The following is a 22790-nucleotide window of genomic DNA, read 5'->3' as shown; positions in this document are numbered from 1 at the left end:
GCAGTCCCTACAGCTCCACACTTCTTGCTTAGTACCGCCTGCTGTAGCTTCTCCTTCAACACGCTACTCATAACTTTAAGACACTTTAAGATAAATTACTCGGGAAACACACGTTACAGTCATCAGACCAAATGCGCACAGGCGTAGGCTGCGCAACCTCGATTTCTTCCCTTCGCGTGACCAGATGCAAGCATTTAAGCGCAAGCATTAAAAAACCAGCATGACAAAATACAGCACGTCAACCCCAGCTGCCCGTCACAAGAGGCTGCAAGCCGCCTTCCGGCACGCCCCGCCGCGCTGCTGACGTTGGGGCGGGGCGGCAGCGGCAGCCATGGCGGCGGCCGTGGTTCCGCAGACGGACAGGTAGGCGCGTGGAGGCGGCGGTGGGGGCAGCGCGTCTCCCCGCTCCCAGCCCGCCCCGGCCTGAGCGCCGCTGCGGGGTGAGGGCGGCGCGGCGGGGCGTGCTGCAGCCTGACCTCTTCCTCTGCTTCTGCACAGCATTCGCAGGGCCGTGCTGCTGCTCAACGCCGTGGATTCGGGTCGGTTCCCGCGCCTGCTGTCCCGTCTGCTGCAGAGATTGCATCTGAAGGTGGGCGGCGCGGCTCGGAACCGTTCTGCCGATGTGTTTGTCACCTTTGCCGATCATTTATATGCTTGTTTGCTTGCTTTTCATTGTGCGTTAGGCATAAAACCAGCAGTTTGGTATCGCTGCGTCGTCCCGAAACATCAAAGGGAATTTAAATATGGAACTGTAAGAGAAATGATTAAACACAAGTGCTTTTGTTGAGGATTTCTTTCAGCTGTACTCTTGACATCGCGTTGCATATTCCTTTGTTCTGTGTTTGCTGAAACACGAAGTTTGCATTATGCTCACGCGCAGGCTGGCACTAGGCAGCGCAGGGTGGGAGCAGCGCAGGTAGAAGTAAAAGCTTGTTTGTGGCTGCGGCTCAGGGACTGCGAGGGTTCTTTCTTAACTTAATTCTGTTTCTGATTTTCTCCTGTCCAGAATTGCTGGCTTGGATGCTGCTGTTACTGTGGAGAGCTGTCTCAGATATTCTGAGTGGATGCTAGTTCGTTAAGAAAGCATCGCTAAGTTTTTCGGTGCTCAGTACCAGATTAATAGCTTTTAACAGGAGCAAGGTTTGACACGAGTAGGCTGACCTAATGAGCCCCATCTCATGGATCCTCCCATTGCCTTCCCAAAGTACCTGGCCTGGGGATGAAGGCCTTGGAGCCCTTCACTTAATTTACTTTCCTAACAGGGCACATGCCTGGAACTCTGCATCTGCTTCTAAAAGCTGATTGTTCAAGTAACACTTGTGTTTTGATACTGTTCCTACAGACACTGTGATTGTTGATGTTTTGGTGTGATTGCCTTATCTTGTTTATTCTGTCAGCTCAATTGCCTTTTTTTGGTGAACTCTCCTTTTTTGGGCTATTAACTTGTTGAGATGCTGCATTCTTATGTTTGCAGCATAGTAATTGCATTTTAAAGGATGACTGTATGTGCGTTTAAAGTACTGTTTAATTTATTACAGTAATCATGACTGCTGTATTTAAAAGTACAGCACACTCACAGTAATTTTCAGTAACGTGGTGTAGAATAGGCTATATTTAAATCCAGCTTTCAAAGCAACATGCTTTGACTTAAGGCTTTATTTTCTTTACCACAGAACAGTCGTTTTTCAAAAGAAGAATCTGCAGTGGAGGAAGCCTACAGAATTAACTACACAGCAGCTTTTGCTTCCTGTTTTCTTTGGAGTCTGATTCAAGCAGTGCGCTTCTTATTTATGGAAGTTTGTTGCACGTGATGATCTGATGCCGTTTTTTAACATTTTGAGAAACGTTTTCTAAGCAGCTCTCAAGCATAAAGAGAGCTTTTTTTTTTTTTGTGGTGTGTTTTGAGTGATCCTGATAGAAGCTGCAGTATCTCATAAGAAGTTAAACCTGAATTTCAGTGAGATAAATTAGTTTTCTTTTTTCCTGATGGAAAGGGCTTTATTTTATTTCCAGTTAAGAAAACTAGAGAAACGTAGTGTTTATAAAAATGATGAGAAAGCCTTTTTTTTGGCAGATACATGGTGACTGAACAGAATCAGCAGTAACCAATCTTGTGTTTCAGGCTGAAACCAGCTTCAGTGAAGAGGAGGAAGAAAAACTCCAGATAGCTTTTTCACTGGAAAAGCAAGATCTTCATCTAGTTCTTGAAGCCATATCATTTATTTTGGAGCAAGTACGTTGTTTTTAGCGCTATGAATTGATAAATGCTTTTCTTTTATCAGACTGTAGATTTAAAAATACAGATGTCAAGATAGAAAATATTTTGTGGGAAAGTGTCTGTGGTATATTGCGTATGTTTTGGGGGGCATGATTTTCCACTTGTATACTGATTTATATGGAACTCATTGCATTTATGGCGTAATTTTCCAGCCAAGGTAAATACAGGCAATGGAAATTAGCTCTGCGTGACTGTCGGAAGTGTTGCTGCACTTGAGGAAGTGTTGTTAATTGTGAGGTATAGCTTTTCCTCTTACTTGCAGGTGAACAGGCACACCTGCTATAGCTCTCGTGTTTGAATGAGTGGGTGCCTTGTACGAGGAGGATGTTTTCTGCTTCTGCCCTGGGTTGACACTCAACCACCACTGAGGTGGGAAACGATGGTAAACAAGGTAGCTCAGCAGCTCTGACAGTTGCAGTGTTGCTGCTGCTGCATTTCTGTGCAGGTGCGATAAGTTTTTGTGCATAGGAAGTGTGCTCTGGTGTTAATCAGATGTGCTGTGCTAGATGACTTGTGTCTTTCTTGCACCTGTCAATTTAATGTTAATTAACTTAGTATATTCCACAGTATCAAAAAGAAAGCATAGTCCTGCCTACATTTCCTATCCACCGAACAGTTAAAAATTGTGGCCAGATTCAAACTGGAATTTTGAATTTTCATCTCACCTGGAAACAACCTCTCTGTTTTGATTCACTTGACTGCTTAATTTGTGTGACATCTACTGGAGATGAGTAGAAAAATTAGAAAAGCATGTCTTAGGACTTACTTTCTAAATAAAAAAACAACCCTAAAACATACTAATTAGTCCAAAGAAGGTTTCTATATGGAATGCATATTGTTGAAAGGCTCTTCTGCGTTTCCACTGATAGCTACTCTTTTTAGAATTGCTGCTTGTTCTTTCAAAGCATGGCCTTGATAATAGACTTGTGATCTACTGGTGTGTTATAAAAATAAGATTGCTGTGTGGTCTTTGCTGTATGTGGTGTAGTGTTTTTTTTTAAGGTGTGGAAGAATGATGGAGTCCTGGTGTTTGTTTGTTTGTTTTTTGAGTGGTGGGCACCATATGATAGAGAGTGTTTATCACAGAAATCAGTGCTGTGGCCACAGTAGCAAACTCACCTTTTCTGCAAAGTACTGTCCCTTCAGAATATTATGTGATTCAGAATATGTGATAGCTTAGCTTTGCTAATAATTTGACAGTATCAAGTGGGAGAAGTTGTTCTTTTTTCATGGTCACAACAGACTTTAAAATGCTTGGGCGCTACCCACAGTGGAAGCACAGGGAGGTATACTGACTATATGAGGTGCAGTTTGGCCTGGTTCCATGACTAAATGGGGTTGGAGGGCCCATGTCCTGGGAGATGGGGAAGGGTGAAAAGGTAAAAGGTGGTGAGATGGGCCTAAAAAGCCATTGGCAGTTAACTAAGGGAGAAAACGAATTTACTAAATCTGATAGTGTAATGCAAGATAACAAAATATAATATGGTTGAAATTGAGGTTAAGGAGTCAAATAAAATGAAAGCGTGTGTCCAAAACAAAAGGCCTTACTCTAATGCTGTAGGTGAGATGGTTAGGGAGCACGCTGCAGTGACAAGCAAGAAGAAGGGCACAGTCTCATGACTCTGGAGCAGTTTTAGCTCTCCCTCTGAATGGAAAACAGAAATGGAACAGTGAAAGTCTGCTGGGGGTTGGACCAGATGACCTCTGGAGGCCTCTTCCAGCCCCTACAATTCTGTGATTCTGTGAGATGTAGTTCTCTTCTCTGAGAGGTACCCTGGAGCTATTGACAGTCTACAGAACTGGACCATTAACTTGTTAGCTCCCAGTGCACTGCATGATGTTATGATGTGAAACATCAGTAACAGAAATCGTAAAGCCATGATATTCCATACCCTATTCCATATCACCATGTCATGCTTAATATGTATACAAACAGTAACTAACATTCACTGAACACACATGCACACATACATAGATGGAATTACTGATTGCACTCCCCAGTATCAAATTCCCTTATGGTGAACATTGAACATCCCCATTTTTCTCCATCACCCACCAAGTGGACCCAGGTCTCTGAATAAAACAGTTCTATGTAGAAGTTTGCCCTTTCCAGAAGCTGGAAGGATCCAAACTGCTTTTCCCAACATGCTTTTTACATGTACCACAGAGACCTTATCTCCCTCTGCAGTATGTAGGGGGCTGGATTGGGCAGGACTGTGTCCATTGATTGGTCCTCCAGTGTTGACTGAACAGGTGGCTTCTGCTAAATGCTTTTCCCAGTGCTTAAATGTTCTGTCACTCATTGCTTTCAACATGGTTTTTAACAATCCATTGTGCATTTACCAGAAGCTGGTACATAATAGGGGATGTGATAAATCCACTCAGTGCTGTGATCTTTGGCCCAAGTCTTTACAGGGGAATTTTTTGAAATGAGTCCTATTATCTGACTCAGTTCTTCTGGAGTGCCATGTCACCACAGGACTTATTTCTTGGGACCTAGTATGGTGTTGAGTTTAGTTTGCATATGTAACTTTTAATGGTTTATCTTGAATCATCTGTATTATTGCATTTTGAGTTGTGATTGGGAAAGTTACACTCTTCCATTTCCTCTGTGAAATGGTTAGGATGAACACAGTGCTTGCAGTCCCGTTGTAGAGCTGCTAGTAAAAAAATCTTGTGTGCACGTGGAGGCCATCTGTAGTATTGTAGAATTGGTTTGGCACAACTTGTGCAACAGTGCTTTAACGATAGTGGTTATTTTTCCTTTAAACAGGCTGTTTATCACAATTTGAAGCCTGCTTCACTGCAACAACAGCTGCAGAGCATCCACCTGGACCAAGACAAAGCTGAGGCATTCGCTAGTGCATGGGCAGCTGCGGGTCAAGAGACAATTGAGAAGTTCAGACAGAGGATTTTGACCCCTCAGAAGGTAATTCTTACTGTTTAAGAGATTAAAGCTATATAGTTGTGTTTTAAAGCAAGGTGTCTAACATAAAGAATCTATGACAGCACAGGGTACTGAAAACAAAAAGGGTACATGTCGTCAGTGTAATGAGGTTGTGTTGCCTCAAAGAGGTGTTTATGTGTTAGTTCAGCTGCTATAACTGCTTGAACTATGCAGTGTAATGTGCCGTATGTGTCATTTGTGATATGCTTTACACCATATGAACATGCTTTACACTAGGTCATAGGTGTCCAGCTTCTTGGCTTGCCTGTGCCATGTGGGGTGAATAGGTATTGTCTTGGGCCACAAGTGAAATATGTGGATAATGTGTTTATAACTACCAAAACTTATTTTTAATATACTTGAATTAAAATACAAAAAGCAGAGAGCAAGAAAACCATAAAACATGTGGAGTGTTAGGATTTATGAAACTTGTGCATCAGTTCAGTGGAAGTGGTTGCTATTCCTAGTGAGTTCTCAAGGAGGTCAACTGAGATTCTTGATGAAATATGTCTCTTGCCATGCTGCATCATTGAAAACAGTTGTTCACCTGTGTGTGTACTGACAAAAAAAGAGCGATGACATGAGCAAGGTGTGACTGTTGAGTGATGGATGTTTTTCTCAGTCTAAGAAAGCGTAGTAAAAATGCATGATCAAATTTTAATTTGAGATGAATGTTTGATTGCAGCTCTGTACATTCCATTTGAAAATTTGCAGGTAATGTGGTTATGTTGTCTGAAAGTAGAGTTGCAAATATACCAAAAAATTCTTGATTTCTTTGGGGGGGAATCTTGATTGCTTTTCTCAAATTCCTGTATCAAAACTGTTGATTTTGAAAAAACAAAGCTGCATACTATATGCCAATACATCAAAGTGTGTGAAATTATAACTATAACTTGAGTTTGCCCTAATTTGTTTCATTTTGAGTGCAGTTACTTTTTGAAATGTAGTACAGATAAGGTGATTTTCACCTTGAGGACACATTAAACTCATTTGAAGGAGAGATAAAATCCACCAAAAATGCTAAATCTGTGAGCCATTTTTAATCATCTTGTGGCACGATTTTTCTCTTTGATTCCATAAAGGACTTGATTTTGCTTCACGAATCCAAAAAAGTCTTTTTGGCATTTCACTCTGACTTTAGCCCCCTTCCTTCAGAAAAGCAAATGATGTCTTCGTAATCAGCATCCAGACTTTTAAGTACATTATACTTTATTCATGGGTTAGCTGATGATTTGCATGACGTTATCTGTTTTTAAAGCTTTTGCACAGAATTTTCCTGGATGTACAATGCTGTGGTATTTTATCAAATGTGAGTTGTCAGTGGCAATTGCATAGTTTTCTACTAATCTTACAGGTCCATCTTTTTTTTACAGACCATCACCAGGGTGTCTTCAAAAGCTGTACCTGATGTGTTGATGAAGGTTAAAGAAAATTGTTTTAATTTATCTTTTGCTGTTTCAAGTGCATCAGGATATTTAGTTGTCTTTAAATGGCACAGTAGAAGCCATTTCTTCAGTGACATTATGCTAACAGTACCTGTAACGAAAGTGGCAGGTTGAGCTGTATTTGTAGCATCAATATTTTCATTTATTGCCAAAGCCTTACTTCCCAAATTTCTTGCATTGTGTTTTCCTGTTTCTTTGATTTGCCTGATTCCAGTCTGGCGAGGCAAACTGATTTTAGAAAAATCCATTATTTTATCAGGACAAATTACATGTGCCATGCTTTCCAAACACTGCTTAGTAAACTAGTGTTCATGAAATGATTTTGATTATTATTTTTTTTTTTCCCAATTAGATTTACTACCTCTTAAATAGTTTTTATAATGGAGTCTCTTTGATTTTTAACATTTTTTTTTTAAATACACAGCCAGCAAGCTGCACATGCTCATGCCATGAGTAACACGCACGGGTTTTGGTGCAGCTGAGTGCATGTAGTGGGTGCAAGAGAGAGAATCAGCACTGCAGTGGGCCCTCCCTGTGTCCTGGTTTCAGCCCAGGCAGCATTGATCACCCAGTACTGTTTGTACTGAGTGATGGGTGCGTGCCTGTTGCTGGGCCAGGCCTCTTGATGGAGAGTTGTCCATGGCATGAGGCCGGGTGTGAGCTGCATTGTGAGTTGTGCCAGGCCATGTGCAGACTGTCGTTTGGACATGTGGACCTCCTGTAAAGTGTGCTCATGAGCACCGGTAGTGGCCTGGCTTGTCTCATTTCTCTGTCATTAGCGTGTTTCAGAGCATCTGCTGCTTTCGATTTTCTAATATGGATAATTAAGGAAAGCTTTCATGCTTCAGGTGTGTCTGTTGCCAGTTAAAACTAGGGCACGTGCTGTTGAAGTCTGATCCACTGTGCCTTTAGGCGTAAATGAGCAGGTATAAAATCCTGTTGTTTGCTTGTGATGAGCCTTCAGGAGAGTGTAAATGGAACCTGTGTCTGTGTCAGACATGACCAAATGATTCAACAGAACTGTTGAACATTGACTTAGTTGTTTTTCATTTTTATCTTTTTTTATCTTACTGGGCTAAGATTTGCTTTTTTTTAATCCTTTCTGTTACCCAATTGGTTATTGAAATGTACATAGAAAATAAATCTGGTAAGGAATATATGGTACTGACAAATAAGAGCATAGTACAAGCAGCTTTTGTTTTTTTAGAAGTATAGGCACATTTTAAGAAGACAAAATCTGTCAGTTGCAGAGGCTAAAGATAATAAAATAATAATAATAATAATAATAAAAATAATAAAAAAAAAATAATGTAATTAGGTTACAGCTGATTTTTTCCAAAGTGTTTGAACTTGATCACGTGGAAAGCTGGGTAATTTTAGGCACGTGTAGATTCAGAAACCGTGGATTCTTGATGTGCAAAGTTCTATTCATTCAGGAAACATAGCAAGTAAATGGCATATAATGTAAGTATGCAAAAAAGATTACCTGCACATATTTTTGCCTTGTTTTTTTGAAGTAATACTTGTCGATGTCAAGCATGTAAGTCCCAGAGTTTGAACTGTCTGAGGTGCAGTGTGACAAGCATAACTTCCTGTTGAGAGAGGTGAGCACTTTGAAAACCAAGTGAAATCATGGAAGGTTACAAGGTGAACTTTTCAGAACACAGCATGTGTGGGCAGATCAGGAGGTGATTCTGAAGATGCTCTGCCAAGCAAATGTCTCAACAGACTTCTCGGACATACTGTTAGGTGATCTTTTTTTTGCTGTTGAGTTTTCTACTTATAAGAAACTAGTACAAAAACCCTTGATAATCGTTTATTTGTAATTCTAGCTGTGTTAGAACTTTGTGCCTTTTTTACATTCTGTGACCTCATTGGGAAAAAATTGCTGTTTCTCTACTATGTTATATAATGGAATGACATTTTGGTAGCATGTTACAATTCATACCAAGTTTAAAACTGTCATTTGTAATTATTTGCATACTATAAAGGTAACTGCAAAATTCTGTCAATTCCTTTTTTAAAATGTTTACTTTTAAAATGAAATTTAAATATGGGCATCTGCTTCTACAAATGCTTCAAAGAAAAGTTGAAAATCTTTTTTTTTTTTTTTTTTTTTTTTGCTATTCTGGATGGCAAATTGAGTTGCAGTTTGAGGGTGAATGTAGGACTTAAGGTATTGTTTGAGGTTTCAACAGCTTGAATTTAGTTCCTCAGTCGGTTTTATAAAACCTTTTAAAATCCTAATCCTTTGGACTTCAGTTTAGTGAAAAACTCTGAAGTTCATGAAAGCTTTTCCTTAGGCGAAGGGTTAAATCAGTTATTTTTTTCTACTAATAAGGCATGTATAGAAAAATATTTAAAAATTGCATGGGAAAGTGAAGGAACTCATGATCTCACTACATGGAATTCATAAGATTACAAGTGCAGTAGATGGCTGCACGATCCCCTCATTTATTTCAATCTGTCTTCTATAAGTAATAGTGAATTAGCACGTATTTGCTGTGTTGTCTTTAAGAAATTGGGGAAAATATTGTATTAAGATACATTGTTCTAGTAGCTAACTTTCTGTAAATTGTCATAATTACCACTTGACTTTTTAAAAGAAGTTGATACACTGAAAAACACCTGGTAAGAGATAGGTTTTAGATGAAATTTGTAACTTGGACTTCAAAATTGATTTTTAGAAATTATATTAGATATAATCCTCCTTAAGGAACTTAATTATTCATACTCTGCAGTGTGTTTATGGTTAAAACATTTTTAGGGGACGATCCCATAAATGTGCCCCCCATATACGTACTTTGAGTGTGCTTGTTTACATGGCCCTGTGCAAGTTCCTGGTTTGCTCACTTGTCTCACAAAAGGAAGATTTTACATGTGAAAATAAAGTGGTTCGTTTGTCACAACAGTTAGCAATGTGATTGCAAGATAGCTGAGGTTTGAAGGGGTGTCTGTAGATCATCTGGTCCATTCCTCATGCTCAGGCATGGCTGCCTGGGGTGGATTGCCCAGGATAGTGTCCAGGCAGCCTTTGAAAATCTGCAAGGAGAGATGCAGGTAGGTTCACTACCTATTTGGGGGAAATGATGTCTTACAGACAATTTCCTTGTGTTTGTGTTTTGTTTTTCTTAAACCAGATAGCATTCAGATTCTGTCCTCGTGCAGCACGTGTAGGTGGTAATGCATTGGCTGATAGCTTCATTAAGATTACAGGCCAAATTCAGTTTATTATTAAAACAGAATAAATATTTCCCAGGTGAGGAATATTAATCTCCTCTGTGACATACTGAAAACTGCTCTTAATTGTTAGAAAAAAATGTTCTTTTTTGGGCTGAGGTCTTTGAGTGTTTTTTTGGTGCAGTCTGCTTGGTTGATAGGAGCCTATTGTCCTGAGAGGTGAATAAAAAACGTACAGTTAAAGCTTTATCACCTAATATTATTTATTCTTTTACTTCATCCTTTCATTTTCTTTCACTAATCTATTTATAGTCAGCCTTCAGCTGCCCAGTATTATTAATTATGTATAGTCTACTGTTGCATTAATTAGTTCTTTGAGTCTTTCCTATTATGGTAGTCCCTTTACTACATTATTTCTGCTGGGTGATACATTCCTTATCAGTTGGAATGATGATATTTGTATCAGGGTTTGTTTTTTTGTTGTTGTTTAAAGGTATTCTTACTTTGACCTTTAGAATGATAGGAAAGCGATAAGTCTGATCCAGTTTTTAAGGTAACATGTCAGTTCAGACATTAAGACACATTGTTTGGATTAAAATGTATTTATTTGTTTCTCCAAGGAGAAGCAAGCTTTTTGGTGAAGTTCATTCTGAATTCTCATGGCAGTTTTTCATTGATTTCTTTACTTTTCTCTGCTGTTACCCCTCCAAAAAACAAAGCCAGCCAAAATAAAAACCCCATCCTTACTATGTTCTGTATACATTTGTTTTTTGTTGGTTTTTTTTTTTTGCTGCTATGTAAGTCTGTCTATTCTAACAAGCATGTTGAGCTGTATTCCTCCTAGGCTTCTTGTTTTGGAGAACTGTTTGCAATATCTCTAAAATATACATAATAAAAAAGGAGTCCTGTGTTTCCAAGCGAGGGGAAGTTTTTTAAGGCATTGAGATAGCCTTACTTAATATAATGGTGTGTGGGAATGCAGCTGGTGTAATTACATACCTATAACTCTTCACAGAGCTGTCAGTTCTGTATGTTGATGTCTGTTTGAGGCCTTACAGGAAAAATTCCGAAAGGAATTTTCTCTAAAACTGGTCTTCTTAAGGGGTTTATTTGTAGCATGAATGTACCCAGCTCCTTCTGTTAGATGCTGGCTGGTCTGTAGAAATAACATTCTGAATGACGTGCATCCTAGGGCGGTTATGACAGCAGAAATTTGGGGCTGTGTGTATTTTGGGGGAAAAAAAATTCATTCTGATATTGGTAAAAAAGCAAAATAAACAGGAATACAGTTTAAGCAGAAATAAGGCATCTGTCAGGTTCTGGTTAGTTTTTGCTCCTCTAATTCTTCTTACAGTGACAAGCAGAGGTCACAAGACAGTTTAGTCCCTATGGGTATTGTCACAGTGAATTGTGAGGCAACTTGCATGATACAATGCCATCATAGATAGTGGCAAAAAGAAATCAACTGATGAAAGATGAAATAAAGGCTTGGTTTTATGCCTTCTGAGATTTATTTTGAAAGCCTGCTACTGCACGGCTGAGTTCCTTTAATCTTGTGCTCATTGTTACTGTTACTGTGTACTTTAATAATGTACAGTTTCTTAGCTGCTGTTACTTGAGGATTTTTTTAATGAGATTTTTTCCTATCTTTCTTACCCTCTTCTTTTTCTCTACGAAGTAGGTGCAAATGATAAGGGACAGGAGATAACATTTTGAGAACATTTAGAAACATCTGAAACAATTGCTCTATTTCTGTGCACAATATAGCCATTTTAAGTTGGAATGAAATGCTGTGCTGATCGCATTTAGCATCTTGTGTAATGCAGACTATAATTTTTTCCATTAGTATGTAAAAATTCTTGGAAAAGATGGTCTGGTTATGATTTCCGGGCATGAAATGACAAGTAATTTCTGGTGTATCTTTGTCGCTAATAAAAATGGGCCTTATAACTGTTTAAAAGCTGCCTGACTTCATTTTACCACCAGAAGTTTTTGCTATATATTCTTCTGCTAGGCAGAAGAGTCAGTCAGCTATTTTTTTCCATTTGGATACTTCTGGTGTGTACTTTTACTGCTCCTCTGACCTTGAAGGGCGGTTTTCCTCTTTAGATTGCTTATGTCTGAGCTATAAATCACCCACTTTCAAATAGTATTGGTTACTTATTCCTAACAATATAGCAGTTGAAGCTTGGAGTTTGCAATCTTAAATTATCTGTATTTACTTTAGACTTTATTACAATAGACTTTAAATTAATAGAGTTCCAGCACTGATGTAGTGAAGCTGCTGTGTGTAAACTGATGTAATGCTGTTATGGATGTACTACATTTGGTAGAAATAGATGAGTAGAGTGTAACTCTGAAAAATACTAATATTACCTGTGTATTAATTTGACTTTGAATGGAAAAAGCTGTATAAAAACAAGCAAGAGCACCTTCTCCTTCAGGATACAAAAGGCGTAATCTCCTGTTCAGTAATACCTAAGGTGTCAAATATTATTATATCACTTGGAACAGACAGGCTTCTCAAAATAAGGATTATGGTATTTGAAAATCAGACAGGTGGAGCTATCTACCAGCACAGCATGAAACTAATTTCTGTATTACTTCAGCCATCCTATTTTTTTTTACAGTAGCTTGTGTTCCATAGAAGATTGGCATTTTCTGTGATACCTGTGAGGAATGAGTCAATAAGATGTTTTTATGGCATTCTGTGATGTGGTTTAAAGCAAAGCAAAACAAAAAGCACCACCTCCCTCATCCCCAAACAAGTCAGACAAACCATCAAAAACTCGTGGAAACGAAGCCAATTGCACTGCTTTAGGCTGTCCTCAAATTAATCAACTTGTCTGTGGGGAAAAAAATAATGATAGGTGCGTGTGAACTACGATGAATGGGCTGAGTGTTGACTCAGTGTAAGGAGACATGAATGTTTTCATCTGTGCAATTTGAAAGCTGTATTCTGTGCCACGTGAAGCTGCATGTAACCACAGATCTCCTTGTTAATCAAATCCTTTAGCATTGCTAAGGTTACAGAAGAAACAGTACTGTTGGAAGTGCTCAGATCTGTGCCAAGACTTGGGTTTTCAGAAAGAAAGTCAAGATTTGTTTTCAGTTGTGCTCAGGTTAGAAGCCAATTGGACTGTAGTGGTTGGTGCCTTATGAACTGGATGAACAATGATAGCATCACACCGCAGTTTTGTTAGTAAACTGTTCTTCTCAGTCTCAGCAGTGTGATCAGTTTCTTTCAAGATTGCTCTTGCTGGCTCTTGATGCTGCAGACAGCAAGAACAGTTTGTTTTAAAATTCTCGTCAATACAAATCACTCAGGTTTTGAGAGGCCCTTGACAGCTCTAGGCTAATGAAAATTGTTTGCTGTCTTGAAAAGGCACATGTTACTGGGACTTTTGGTTGTTCTTTTAAAAAAAAATCAAACAGAAAAACTAAAAGCCAACAGACAGTTAAAATCTTCCTTTCGTATAGCAATGGAGAGCAGTGTTCAGTATGATTCTTCAAATATCCCAGCACCAAAATTACTGAACAATCACGTAGTTGATTAGTAAACCTTACCAGGAGTAATGTGAGGAACCTTTGGGCAGTAGTGCCAAGAAGTGAAGTGTTTGTGCCACATCAGTGAGTTCTGATGGTTGCATTGCTGATTTTTTTTTTTTGTCATTTCCATAATTATTTGTTGTGCTATTGTGTGGCCTTCTGAAAGCTTCGCCCTCTAGAAGCAAGTAATTTATATAAAAATTTAGGTTTCCCATTTAAAATTAGAAGTCTCTGTGGGTGCAGGGGAAGGCAGGAGAAGTTATTTCAGGATATCTCAAAAGCTCAAAATTGAAAAGTATCCTCTTTTCTTCCTGAAATACGGCTATTCAAACAGCTTTACACACTCTGTCCTTAAAAATACTGGCTCCACTCCACAAGTTTAGAATGGCAGAAATTGGAAGTACAGGGATGATCTTCAGATCATTGTGTTCTCTGTAATTCTGCTTCCACTTAAAGTTCTCACTTCTTTTTCCCTCATTACTTCCACTTACCTTCCTTTCCCCAATTAAAGTCCTTAACAATGTTCTACTTTCATAGTGAGGTTGTTTCTCAGTCTCCTTTTTTTTCAGTTCTGAAGTTGTTGCCCTACAGTGTGCCTGTTTTGAATATTGCTTTCTCACTCTAAGGGCATTGATTCTGGTAGACTATTTTTTGCAAAGTGGTTTGTTTTCTCCTTGATATCCTTAGCCTGAAATCTTTTGCCAGTGAACATCCATTTGATTTATCATTAAATAGTTGAAGATACGTATCCATATGTAATTGAGAAAGGAGAAGTATTTTCATTTTAAACAGCCAATGTAGAAACTCGTTATGCTGATCAGATTGCTTGAATTTCTTCTTTGTTTCAGTTTTCATTCGTAGTGATGTGTGTGGGCAGTCAGCAATGAAAGATGAAGGGTCAGATGCTCTTACATTCAGTAGCTGTCAGCTAGCGGTTGTGGATCAGTCCCTGGCGCAGGCGTAGGTGGCCATAGAGAAGCAGTGTGTTTGTGAGGAGTGCACTGCTTGTTGAGCTTTTTCTGTGGCTCATACTAACCACTGGAGGGGAGGGTGTTGTTGCTAAGTTCTTCTGTACCCATTAGTCTTGTCTGTTATGATATCTTCAGAAGCCCAGACGGAAAAGAAATACAAGTGGGAAGCGTTGTCCTGTCTTTGTTGCTCTGAATCTTTTGCGGTGGTGTTCATGGGGCAGATCTGGAGGATTTTCATTTGTGCTTGCTCATCTTTTTATTTACTATCTAGCTTTTTTTCCCCTTCCTTTCTTTCCAGCCTGCACCTGTTGTTTTTTGTTTCCTGAATACAACCTTCTGATCAAATAATTGTCAGAGATACCAAATGAGAGCTTACAGAGCAAAAAAGTGCATTTTCAACAGTGTTTAATGTTGCAGTGACAAGGTATTGCATATTTCTAAACTGCTGCTTAGAAATTATGAAAAGAAAAAGCTAAAAACATGGTTTTAATTCCCTGCTAGTTCTGAAGAAATTCTTCTCCCCTAGCACATACTTTTTGCATAATATAAGTGTCAGTGTTATCTAAGATGCTGGCACTTCATTGTCTCTCCCAATATTTGTTTTATGTAGTTTTCTATTAGAAGTGAAAATAAATTTAAGTTCCTTTCGTCTTTTGATGAAATTGCCCTTAAAATATGTACTTCGTGGCATCCAAATACTGTGCCTTGACATAAATATCATGCAGCAACATGTCCCTGCTCTCAGAAGATTAATTGACATTTCAGAATGCTGAATGTCTGCGTAAACGTGACCACAGTCAAATACACATTACATTCATATTTCAAGAAAGCATATAGGCAGGCCACTTCGAATTTTAGGCACCATATTATCTGTTAATCAAAACCTGTTCTCCTGCAACTGTTTTTAAAACAGAAATAAAAATGGCTGTGGGAAGTGAAGTGATGGTAAAGTAAAGCAGTAACAGAAAGGGAGTTACGGCTGCTGTTCAGCTGTGAACTCAGACCACTGTGGTGCCTTTCATTTTCTGTCCTGTCTTTTGTCTAGAGATTACTGTCACTGCAGGAGAACAGGGCATGTACTGAATATTGAGCTGGAAAGGGGTTAACAAAAGTGGCTGTCTTAGGAACAATAAAAGTGAGCTGCAGTATTTACGAGCAGAAAGGAGAGAGTAGACTAAAAAACTTGTATGTCGATTAACTTGCCAGGTGGTAAGACTTTGTATTTCTACTTTTGAAGATTCAAGAAGGCTAGGTAGATTATTTCCTGTTAGGCTTGTAGTTCTGTTCATATATGCTTTGTGTGTGCTGTAACTCAGTAATTTGTGAGTGTCACTTTCATTTAGAGATTAAAAAGTATTTTGGAATGTGTTTTTGAGGAGCTTTCTATTCCAGTGCTAATGTGTACTTACTCAACTTAGCTTTTTGGTAGAAACATATTGAAAAGCAGCCCAGAAATAATTTTTTTGTTGTAAACTTCCATATGTGGTAGGACATGCAGTAGATCTGTTGGTTAAAAGATTACCATTTTTAGGTAGCTTACAAGTTACTGGGAATTTATTAATTTTCTGTAAGATAAAACATGAAACTGAATGTTCTACTTAGATCAACTTTGCAAGGAAGAAGAATGCATCTTAGTTTGGGTACTTCATTTTGTTTTATGGATTTTTATTTCCAGCACATCTGAGGTATTTGAAGTTACTTTTATTTGTGAAGGCCACAGGCAGTTTTAACTGGTAAGTTTGGACTCCACTGCTTGGAGTTCTGGAGAATTTGTAGGATGTGTATTCTGCAAGAGTGCTTAATACTTGTCGAGCATGACTTTCACTGACAAACCATTGAATAATGCTGTAAGTTGACCTCCCAGTGCTTCTGTACTGTATGATTCTAATCTACGTTTGTGTTTTATAGCTTGAAACAGTTGGTTGGCAGCTTGATCTTCAAATGTCTGCATCCACGCAAGCGAAGCTGAAATCTCCTCGAGCTGTGCTGGAGCTGGGTGTGAGCAATGAAGACTCAAAGGTAGGACAAATGCATTTGACAAAGTTGGAATGAACTGTGATGACAACTTTGTGTTAGAAGTTTTGAGGCGTCAGTTGGCTCTCTTGTTAATAATTAGTCTCTCTCCAGTGTTCTCATATTTTGTGAAATAACACTCTTTAATGATTAAGCATTTGGAATTGTGAAGTGCTGATGTAACAGCATATAGATTAAGTAGATTGTGGGGCTTACAGCTGTGTTAGCAACTGTGGGCTGTGGCATCATGGAAAAATGCTATTAAATATGGCTATATGGGATCTGTAAAGCATATTATTAGATACCTAGATTCAACTTGTGATTGCTACTCCTTGAAATTACTGCTCAGCTTCTTGCTGTACTGTACCATGACTAGTCAGTTAAGATCCCACTTGTCACTCCTAGCCTTTTTTTGCTAATAATGTATTTATATGAATGATGACAGTGGTAAAAGCCATGGAAAGCCATGTTTGGAGATTGTAAAGTAAAGCCTTATATTCAGAATTTTTAGTGATTGATGGTGTTTCAGTGTCAAAAACAACTAGTGAAGTTTTATTTATAAAGCTGTGTCATATATCACTTAGCACATAAACATTTATTTATCTTATCTTGCTAAGATTGGAGCCTTCTGTGGTGTCTCTCAGACTGTTAAGCAATGGAACAGTCAGTACAAAAGAGAAGAATCAGAAATTCAGCTTTTGTGTTGCATTTAAATTGAGGTAATTTTACTAATGCCAGTGGAATTCCCGATGTGTAGTAGAATACAAGAGAATACACCGCTTGTATTTGTGCTTTTTGTCAGGGCTTTCAGTAGAGTTCACTGCAGTCTGTTTTTTTGAGAAGTACATCCAGGAACCAAATGATATTTTATGCCCAAGCTGCTCTGAGGAGCGCTGCATAGAGGTTCCAGTCTGTGACTGTAATTATAACAACATGAGAAAGATGTGGCTTCCATTCCAAGATGTGGCAGAGATAGTTCACTTATTTCCTTTACGAACAGAATTTGGCAAGTGGATTTTTTTAATTTATTTTTGTGAGTGTAGCTATTTACTTATGTCAGAATTAATTTTCAATGATTACAAGCCTAAAGTAGGCTTGTACCTGGCTTCTAGACAGAACAGTGCAACATGAAGAGCATCTTGTTGATGAAATACGTTTCAACACTAAAATTCTAGTGTATCTATTACGAAGGTAACTGTTGATTTGTTTTGGGTGATTGATGACATTCTGAAAGAGAGCAAGTTTAAAATTGGATAATATGTGCCCATAAGCAGAAGAGTTGAAGGTGATTGATTTTTGTGCAGTGTTTGGTATCACTGTGATGCTTTTGTGCATGGAGCATTAAATTATCTGGAAATCTAGGTACTTATTTTCATTTTTCTCCCTAAACTTATGTATGTGCCTTTTGAACAAAAAATTTGCATGAGCTTAGTGTACAGGTTCATAATGATTGTCTTCATTTTGCACAAACCTTTTGTATAAAATTACTCATGGTTAGAATAATGTCATTTTTTTTCAAATGTAAAGGAAAACGATGTTGTAGAAGTGCTTTTGTGGGGTTGGCTCATTAGGGGGCAGTACTGCTCTTTGTCACAGATTTCCAGCTCTGAATGTTTTCGGATAATACTCACAATCAGTTCTGAAGGTAGTGGCTGTGGAAGGCACTAAGGGTTTACGTTTCTGATCTATGTATAACAGTAGAAGTTTGTCCTGTCAGCTTACATAATTAGAACCTGTTTAAAAAAAATACTGAGCAAAGTAAATGAAATTTGCCACTATTTCTACTAATTGAAAGTAATTTATACTAATATGTTAATGTTTACTGCAAGTAACTACAGTTAAAGACCATTTAAACTATTTTTTCTCAGAACCTGACATTTGAAATAGGTGTTAAATTATTTTTCCAGTAGTGTTGATCAGAAAATGTGTGGATATACTGATGATATTTGAGCTTCATGTAACGAGTCAGAGGATCCAGTACATGAGATGGGTATCTCATGTATACAGAAATACAGAAGAGTTACAGGTATTATAATTTTGGAATTCATAATAAAATTGGGCTTTGTTTCTTTCAGGTGATTTAAGCTGCTGGTTACATTTGCATTGCCCAGTAAATACTCTGCTTGTGGTTAGTAGTAATTGCCATAGATCATGTGATCTTTTCTGAAGACATTCTTGATTGTAAAAATTTGCTGTTTGTTTGTGCTTGGATGTTGAATTCCTTTTGCTCTGGATCTAATGTACGTTTTATGTATGTGATGCAGAGCTTGCCATCGTAAGGGTCTTTAAGCAGTGGAATGAGAGGCTGCATAGCTGGAGTTGTGGGATGATGACAGTCTGACCAAGGTGTGCATCCAGCCCTGCTGCAGGGGGTTCAGGGGAGCTGCCAAACCCTGCGTCCCAAACCAAGTTGTTCTGTGATTATAAACTGCTGCACAGCTTGGTTGTTGATGAAATCATAGAATGGCCTGGGTTGAAAAGTGCTACAGTGCTCATCTAGTTTCAACCCTCTTTTATGTGCAGGTTCACCAACCACCGGAGACCAGGCTGCCCAGAAATTTGGCATGAGAGGAGAAAAAAGCAAGCTGTGGTTAAAAATGCAATTAACACCGCTTAACTGCAATGATTCAGAATTTGTAATGTTTGATAGCATTTCTAAATCTGACAAAATGGAAACAGGCTAGTATGATAGGGAAGTTGCTTTTGTTTCCATTCTTATATTTAAGCAAATGAAGAGAACGTTTAGAAAATAGCCAGTTGCAAACTGGTGTGTTTGCTTTTGGATGTGTATGACTGTTCTCTTTGACTGTGTAATTAGGTTTCAAGTTTGCTGTTGAGCTGCAGCACTAGCGGGATCATTTTTTGGCTGTAAGATGAAGTAGCCAGTAGAGGGCGTAGAAATTAATCCTGGTAATGTGCACCAATTATGATGTAGATTTGCAAACAAAGACTGATCCAGAAAAGTAAGTGCTGTGTAGATTAGCATCTCTGTTTGTCCGAATGGTTTAATAATGATCTGTGTAGGCACACAGTTGTATGTTCTTTCCCACTGTTCATACAGCAGTTCCCTGGGCCATCTATAGGAAAAGAGTTTTCTGAGCAGCTAGAGCAATTCCCCACAGCCACAGAAGCCGTATGCAAAAACTGTGGTAGAGCTTGTACAAAAGGTCTGTGGGCTTCAGAAATGTCACATTATCTGTGCAGAATAACTTCCCAGAGAAATGTGACAAGTAAGAGAGTGTTCTGCTGTACTTGTTCATTAGGAATATGAAGTGAGATACTTTATCATGTAAGATACTCACTATTGTGCATTTTTACAAATGATGTATAGCTTGCATTTATGCTTGAAAGTTGCTAGGATAAATTAACTATTGTTGCCTAGTGTTGTCTCTCAGGTCTTTTTTGTAAACTGGCTTCATTAAATACTCAAATTTAATCACAGTTTTTCCTATGGAAGGTATTGCTCTTCTTTTTTCCCTCTTCTTTATTTTTGTGTACAGTTTCCTTTTTAACCATTAAGGACTTCCTGATAGCCTGCCTTTGAGGGAGTTATTTTTCCTTTGAGTGGGAATGCTATGAATAGATTCCTTCTGAGAGTTCATTACTGTTTATTGTATTTCTTCTTTATTCTGACATCTGAAGAATGTTGTGATGTTTTGTATGCCAGTGCAAGACAAAAATTATAAAAGTGCTGCTTTATTAAATCTGCCAATGCAATACTTCTGACACAAGGCACATGATATTAAAATATTACTGGAATCATTTGAATTTATTTCATTTTAATTTCTCTTGAATCTCTGGATGCTCTAAAAGGAGAGAATGACTGTAGAAATCTTTGAAACTGTTTCTTTTTCCTTTGCAACTGTTTACTGAAAATCAAAATGAGGTTTGCAGTTGAAACTGAAATTATAACAGATATTTGTTCAACAGAGGTTATGGAAGTCTGGACATCTTAAATTACTTTTTTACTTTCTGAAGTGAGGGGCCCCGGCTTTCTCTTCTTCTGTCCCCTTGTAATTTTAACAGACTTTCTGTGTGGTCAGGACTGTGAACAACTCTGGGCCTTAGATGTATTGCTCTGTTGACTTCAGTAAGTGTGCTGCTTATCTTTCTAAGCTTGTCATTGTGAGTGTTTTCCTCATCTTTAACAGCAGAGCAGAGTAAATGAGAAGCGAAGCTTTTCTTCCAGTTGAGCTAGGTCTATCCATCAGCCCAGGCAGCAGATTCAGTGCAGCCTGTATAGCATACAGGCAGGACCTGCACTTTTGATGGATGCTTAAGGAAGCATGATGGTGCTTCCACTTCCCCCTCAATTTAACCCTCATCGTTCTGACAGGGAGCAGCGTTGGCAGAGTGGCACATTCCCACTCGACAGGCAGGAGGAGCAGCACTGGGCATCTGTACATTGATGCATTCCCAGCGTTTGTCCTTCTCAGGCCTCTGCTTTCAGTATGAATGCATTTAGATAATTATTTTTTTTCTCCGAAATAGAGAAGTAATTTGTCAAGTCTTGGGGGGGAAAAAAAAGGGCAGGGTGCAATTAGAAGACTCAGTGGTGTTGGAGGCACTATGATGAATTGCAAACACTAAGTTGTAACTTGCTTCTTGTGTTCATCAGCCATTTTCTGTTCTGATTAAGGTATTACCCCTTTCTTTCTCAGCAAACAAGGAAGCTTGCATGTACATACTTGACTTGAATTCAGTGTTCACGTAATGCAGATTTGCAAGTCTCTAGCAATTGCCAAAAAAATAAGTAGGACAGGTTACTGTCTGAATGCAAAAACGTTTGAGAGTGAGATTCGAGAGTTTTTTTTTTCATTCCAGTTGAGATAAGTGAAGGCCTAGATGGCTTCAGATGGCAGATTCGGTCCTGGTCACAGTCTTTCTGAACTTCCATATACAAGTGAGATTGCTGCTTTTGGCAAGGAAGATTATGAAACCAATTTCGTTCTGAGAACTAAAATCTAATGAATGCTCCTGCTGATAAGAAAGCAGAACCTTCCTTAGGACGAGGTTTCAGAATACTGGGAGACGTCTTCATATTTCTAGGAGCTGTGGTGATAATGGTTGTAAAATCCTGGGCATGTGGAACAGCTCTGAAAAATGAGCTTGAAATTTATAACTTCCTTCCAGGCTGCCACGTCACTACAGAAAGCTGTCAGAAGTGTCTTTGCTCAATCTTTAAAGCCTGAAATTCCAAATTTGCAATGCACAGCGATTCTTGTTCTCATTTATCTATTATCCTTGATCAAATTAACTTAATTAGAGGAAAAACTGAAAACTTCTGAATTTTCAAGCTGCTGAAAGAGCTTTTGTTTTCTTATCAGCACAAAATGGAAGGCTGAATAACCTGTATCCTGTAAGCTGTGGGTAGTATGGCATTTTACCTAGAAGCCATCTATGAGGTGGTGTGACTCCTGGAATACGTGCTTACCTCTGGCAATTGTAGTGCAGCATGTAGTTAATTATTGAGCTCCATTTTCGATTTTAAATGATGGAATTATGCAGCTTATAGTGAAGATTCTTTCACAGGCATTTCTGCTGTGTCCTTATGTTTTGCCTCGCCATAGACAAAATTTATGAATAAAATCCATAACATGCGAATTTACAAACCCTGTAGTTGATAACAGCCTCCGCAAATGCTCCATTTCCACTAAAATACTCTTACAACTCTGTCCATACATGTTTTTGTCACGGGGTTGAAGAAAAACTTGGTCACTGTTGACAGTGTCATGAAACAACATCCGTTCATAGTTAATAGTGGTACTCTAATTCTTTGGTACAGGAGTATACTGAATTGTGTGTAAATGGGTAGCTTTACCGTTGTCAGTCCAATTGGGGAGCTGAGAAGTAGCATAAATATCGACCCACTGCATTGTCAGACAGAGTTTAAATTTAAGGTGGAAAATAACCATATTTTGCCCGTAGTTCTGCAGTGCTTTTGCAGTACCTTCAGTACTGATCCCTCGCTCCCTCAGAATGCCCATAGGCTGTGTCTTCACTTTCTCAAATCTGCTAAAATGTGGCACCTGCCCTTGCCTGGTTCTTCTGACAATAAGGTAGGAAGATAAGGTAATGTAAAAGTTGACCTTTCTCTAACAGCACGGCTTTTATGAAAATAGCTGTTCTGCTTATGTCCTCTGTGACAGCGGTGTTTACTGTTGCCTACTTCAAATGGAGGTGAGGCAGGGGAAGAAAACATGTAATCTTCATGTCACCAGCTTTCTAATGCAGGTATTTACAGAGAATTCATCTGTTTTCAGATGTAGAAGAATCAACGTTTTGCTGAAGTTTAAAAAGGCAATAATTTCAGGGGTCATAAAGCATTTAAATATTAGTAAATCAAATGAGCAAAATTTTGTGCCATTAAAATTGGATAGTAGTTGTCTTTTATACTACTTAGCAGT

The 22790-nt window shown here is 38.6% G+C and overlaps 1 protein-coding gene across 2 annotated transcripts in view; it reads left to right on the top strand.

Annotated features, from left to right (window-relative positions):
* Positions 1-311: 311 nt before the first annotated feature.
* Positions 312-22790, top strand: part of COMMD10 (COMM domain containing 10) — a 98172-nt gene continuing 75693 nt past the window's right edge. Inside the window, exons 1-6 of one of the 2 annotated variants that reach the window (XM_042882891.1) lie at positions 312-363; positions 499-589; positions 2123-2233; positions 5052-5207; positions 16279-16389; positions 18907-20103. In XM_042882891.1, coding sequence (XP_042738825.1) covers positions 332-363; positions 499-589; positions 2123-2233; positions 5052-5207; positions 16279-16389; positions 18907-18951 — 546 coding nt within the window. In that variant the 5' untranslated portion in view covers positions 312-331 and the 3' untranslated portion in view covers positions 18952-20103. Of the gene's footprint in view, positions 364-498; positions 590-2122; positions 2234-5051; positions 5208-16278; positions 16390-18906; positions 20104-22790 lie in introns of those variants that run through there. The other variant, XM_042882890.1, reaches the window with a different exon arrangement.

The sequence above is a fragment of the Lagopus leucura genome, unplaced genomic scaffold (assembly GCF_019238085.1).
Source record: "Lagopus leucura isolate 7727_CA_CO unplaced genomic scaffold, USGS_WTPT01 Super-Scaffold_100036, whole genome shotgun sequence".
NCBI lineage: Eukaryota > Metazoa > Chordata > Aves > Galliformes > Phasianidae > Lagopus > Lagopus leucura.
Note: the sequence above shows the minus strand (reverse complement) of the source record. Positions and strands in the feature narration are given on the sequence as shown.